Source organism: Octopus bimaculoides, chromosome 8, assembly GCF_001194135.2.
Source record: "Octopus bimaculoides isolate UCB-OBI-ISO-001 chromosome 8, ASM119413v2, whole genome shotgun sequence".
NCBI classification, from domain to species: Eukaryota; Metazoa; Mollusca; class Cephalopoda; order Octopoda; family Octopodidae; genus Octopus; species Octopus bimaculoides.
Window position 1 is genome coordinate 9743519 of NC_068988.1, and position 5393 is coordinate 9748911.

At 38.8% G+C, this 5393-nt stretch overlaps 1 protein-coding gene across 1 annotated transcript in view; it reads left to right on the forward strand.

The window, feature by feature from the left end:
* LOC106880717 (myosin-VIIa) overlaps positions 1-5393 on the forward strand; it is a 107550-nt gene that overhangs the window by 29757 nt on the left and 72400 nt on the right. The window contains exon 2 of the mRNA XM_052969897.1: positions 1407-1520. Coding sequence (XP_052825857.1) covers positions 1407-1520 — 114 coding nt within the window. The remainder of the gene's footprint in view (positions 1-1406; positions 1521-5393) is intronic.

A 5393-nucleotide genomic window follows, 5' to 3' on the forward strand; every position in this document is an offset into this window, starting at 1 on the left:
TTTTTTTTTTTTTTTTTTTTTCTGTTGGTCTCATTGCTTACCGAATAAGCTACAGGAGCATAAACAAACCAGTGCCAGTCTTCAAGTGGTTGTGTGGAACAAACAACACAAAAACAAACATACCCAGATATAAACATACATGTATGTGGGATCATTATTATCATCATCAACATCATCATTAAACGTCTGTTTTCCATGCTGGCATGGGTTGGATGGTTTGACCAGGGCTGGTCAGCTGCCCAAGCTCCATGTCTGTTTTAGCATGGTCTCTACAGCTGGATGCCCTTCCTAATACCAACCACTTCACAGAGTGTGCAGGGTGTTTTTATGCAGCACCCATGAGCCTGCATATAAAAATCATCCATTTGTATGTATGTTTATATATATATGCTGATGGCATGTATATATATACATATATATCGTTGCTAAAATGCAAAAGTGTCATAAGTCCAAAACGTTGCTTTTTCAGAAAACGAAAAAATAGTTTCACCATTCCATAACAAAACCATTGTAGTACACTTTGACAATTTTTGTTATCTTGGCATCTGAAGCAGCTGGAGATATGATAGTTTGACCAAAAGAACCGGCTATTGCAAGCAAAATGAAATATTGTAAAAAACTCATTTAGCCAAATTTGGACATACAACAATTTAACAAAATAGCAACAATATATATATATATATATATATATATATATACATACACGCACACAATGGTTTTTTTTTCAGTTCTTGTCTAGCAAATCCACTCACAAGCTTTGGTCAACCCAAGGCTATAACAGTAGACATACACATGCATGTACATGTGCGCATGCACACACACACACACACACACACATATGATGGGCTTCTTTCAATTTTTGTCTATTACATCCACTCTCAAGACTTTTATTGGCTTGGGGCTGTAGCAGAAGACATTTGCCCAAGATTCCATGCAGTCGGACTGAACCCAAAACTACGCAAACTTCTTAACCATGCAACCACATCCGCACTTGGCAGTGCTCATTCAGAGTCAGAACCTGATGATGATGATGATGATATAAATAAATAGGAAGACCACCAAAGTAAAATAAGGAAAGAAAATATGCGTTGAATATTTTGATCTTCTTCTGTAGACATTGACTCAGCTCTTCGTTCTTGTTGATGATTTTGAGATAAAACCAAACTAATCCGGATTTGAAAAAGTAAAATAAAAACAGCAGCTGTTCTTTAATTCCTTATTAGAAGAACAAGGTCTTAAGATTTGTGAGCAAATTTTTACGTTTTGTTTGAAAAGCAATATTTGATGTTTTTTATGGTTACTAATGCCTTTTCTGGAAGAAAAGTTTATTTTTTTACCAAGAAAACTCCACAAAAAAAGATTGAAAGTAGATGATTTAAACTATAAGTTATGTTTTGTTCTTGCAGGGAGATCATGTGTGGCTGGAGCCAAAGACCAAAGAAGAATTTTCTGTGGCCATTGGTGCCCGGGTGAAATTTACAGAGTCTGGAAGAGTTCTTGTTGTCGATGACGATGGGAAAGTAAGAATTTTGCTTTACAGCATTCTTTTCTTTTGTCCTTTTAATTGTTAAAGATTTAACTAACACAACTGTGATTGCCTCTTACAGGAAAATTACACACCCAACACCAAATATTCTTCAAATTTTTAACAAGATACTTCTGCATTGCATAACTTATTTATTTATTTATTTATGTGTTTCAGCCAAGTGGCTGCGGTCATGCTGGTATGTCTTTTAAGTGTTCAGTATCTGTTTGCTGGAAGGTCTCTTAGGCCTTCCAACAAACTCTCTCATTGTTGGAGTACTCTCTCTTTTACTTGTTTCAGTCATTTGGCTGTGGCCATGCTGGAGCACCACCTTTAGTCGAGCAAATCGACCCCAGGACTTATTCTTTGTAAGCCTAGTACTTATTCTATCGACCCTTTTGCTGAACCACTAAGTTACGGGGACGTAAACTCACCAGCATCGGTTGTCAAGCGATGTTGGGGGGACAAACACAGACACACAAACATATGTGTGTTGGTACTCTGTCACTTACGATGTCGAGGGTTCCAGTTGATCCGATCAACGGAACAGCCTGCTCGTGAAATTAACGTGCAAGTGGCTGAGCACTCCACAGACACGTGTACCCTTAACGTAGTTCTCGGGGATATTCAGCATGACACAGTGTGACAAGGCTGACCCTCTGAATTACAGGCACAACAGGAAGTAAGAGTGAGAAAAAGTTGTGGTGGAAGAGTACAGCAGGGTTTGCCACCATCCCCTGCCGGAGCCTTCTGGAGCTTTAGGTGTTTTTGCTCAATAAACACTCACAACACCCGGTCTGGGAATCAAAACCACGATCTTATGACCGCGAGTCCGCTGCCCTAACCACTGAGCCATTGCGCCTCCTCTACACAAACATATACACACACACATACATATATATACATATATACGATGGGCTTCTTCTCAGTTTCCGTCTACCAAATCCACTCACAAGACTTCGGTCGGCCAGAGGCTATAGTAGAAGGCACTTGCCCAAGATGCTACGCAGTGGGACTGAACCCGGAACCATGTGGTTGGTAAGCAAGCTACTTACCACACAGCCACTGCTATGCCTACTCTAGGATTTATTGTGACTTGTTATTGGTGGAGAATTTACTCCATGGTTTTATCATAATAATTTTAACAGCTACTCTGTCTCTCTGTCAACTTATCCATCTGTCTATCTAACTGTATGTCTGTCAATCTATATTTGTCTAGTTCTATATCTTAGTTAATCTGTCTGTGCTTCTCTATAAATATCTATATCTACCAATCTGACTACGTTTCTCTTTGTCTTCCTATCTATCTACCTACCTATTTCTCTCTCTCTCTCTCTCTCTCTCTCTGCAACTGTCTGTCTCTCTGTAACTGTCTGTCTCTCTGTAACTGTCTGTCTCTCTGCTCATCTATCGTCTCTCTTTTTTCCATTTTCTTTTCTCTTACATCTTTAAGAATTATCACTAATGTACCATTGTGGACATTTACTTAAAAGAAAAATCTTCTAAAATGTAAGACACACAATGGCTGTCTGCTATTCTAAGTTGACTCATTTCCATTCTATTTTCGTTCACAACACTCTCTTCTATATTTTCCAGTGATTGTTTATTTAGCTAACTCCTTGGTCCACTCTCCCCTCTGGTCTGACCATCTCTGACCTCTTCCTCCGCTATGTCCCTGCTCTCTTTACCCCTCATGCTTTCTTTCCTCTTCCTCTCTCTTCCACCCCTCTCCTTCTCTCCCTACCCCACCTCCACCATTCTGCCGTGTCTCTCTTACCACTCTTGAGGTCTCTCAGCTACACTTTCTTTGCATAAAGTTTTTCTTTTCTTTTCTTTTTCAAGCTACGAAATAAATAAATAATTAAACAGACAAATAAACAAATAAAAGAAGTCGTGGTGGAGGGAGAGGAGTCGTGGTGGCGGTGGTAAACTAATATTAGCCTTGAGAAATTCAGAATGAAAACTATTAATTATTGTTTTTTATTCTAAGCAGACTGAGAATTATTCTTTAGAAAACAACATGTGAGAAAAGTCTCTGTTTAGTTTATTACCTATCTTATTTTAGGTTTAACTCTATGCGCACACACACACACACACACGCTCACACATGTTAATTTATATATACATGCGCACACACACGTTAATTTATATATACACGCACACACGTTAATTTATATATACACACACACATGTTAATTTATATATACAGGCACACACATTAATTTATATATACATGCACACATGTTAATATATACACACACATCAATTATATACACGCACACACACGTCAATTTATATATATATATACACACACACACACACACACACACACATATACACACATACCTACACACACATTATCGTTAATTTATATGCATTTATACATACAACTCATCATAACACTCATGAACAAACAAATGCATACACACACACACACACATACATATATATGTGTATGTGTGTGTGTGTATGTGTATATATATATATATATGTGTTTGTGTGTGCACACACATGCACACAAATACATATGCGGAAACACATACTCATATATGTACATATATATATATATACATATATACATGCACATACACACACACACACACACACACACATTCATTTACTCTCACACACACAAACACAGACATTTGCTCTCACTTACTCATTCACACACACACACACACACACACACACACACACACACCATTCCAAGCAGTCAATAGCTTATTTCTATTGTGGCTAAAAGTGTTTATTTAACGAGGTTTTGCTTAATGCTTATTTACCGAGTGTTTATTTACCAATTTACATTAAGCTTCCATTCCTTTAATTAATATCCTTTCAATGGAGAAGTTTAATTTTCCTTCAGCATTGTAACATTTCGGTGCATATTTTACATTCATAAAATTGATGTCCTTCTTATGTGGTGTTTACAGATTTAGAGACCAAACTCTTGTGATTTGGTAAACAGAAGCTGAAAGAAGCCTGTCATATATCATCATCATCGTTTAACGTCCGCTTTCCATGCTAGCATGGGTTGGACGGTTTGATTGAGGACTGGCAAGCCAGAAGGCTGCACCAGGCTCTAGTCTGATCTGGCAGAGTTTCTACAGCTGGATGCCCTTCCTATTGCCAACCACTCCGAGAGTGTAGTGGGTGCTTTTACGTGCCACTGGCACGAGGGCCAGTGACACGGTACTGGCAATGGCCTCACTCAAAAGGTGTTTTTTTACGTGCCACCTGCACTTTTCACACAGCTGTAGTCATCCATTCACAACTAACGACCATATCAGCGCAGTCGTCTCTCTTGCACATCGCATCTGACATTTCTTAAGTCCAACTTTTCTCTCAGGGCGCTTACACTCTGTCAATTATGCACACTTACATTACACATATAGAAGAGCCGGTGGCACGTAAAAGCACCTGTTACACTCTCGGAGTAGTTGGCATTAGGAAGGGCATCCAGCTGAAGAAACTCTGCCAGATCAGATTGGAGCCTGGTGTAGCCATCTGGTTTCACCAGTCATCAGTCAAATCGTCCAACCCATGCTAGCATGGAAAGCGGACGTTAAATGATGATGATGTTGATGATGATGATGATATATACATCATTCCATTTCATAGTGGTATGAGTTGAATTAGCCGACAATATTGATATTCCGATCTTCATTCTGCCCTTGAAATAAATTCTTTTGAAAATCCTGACACTTCAATAGCAGACTTTCCTGCCTTTCCTAACCTCCTGTTCACCTCTTGATACAACCAGATCTATCAATAGCACAATTATTATACACAATCACCAAACTGAATCATGTGAAAATGTTCAGGACATCGTTTCAATTGAAGTTCTCTTTCTCTCTCCCCCTCTCCCCTC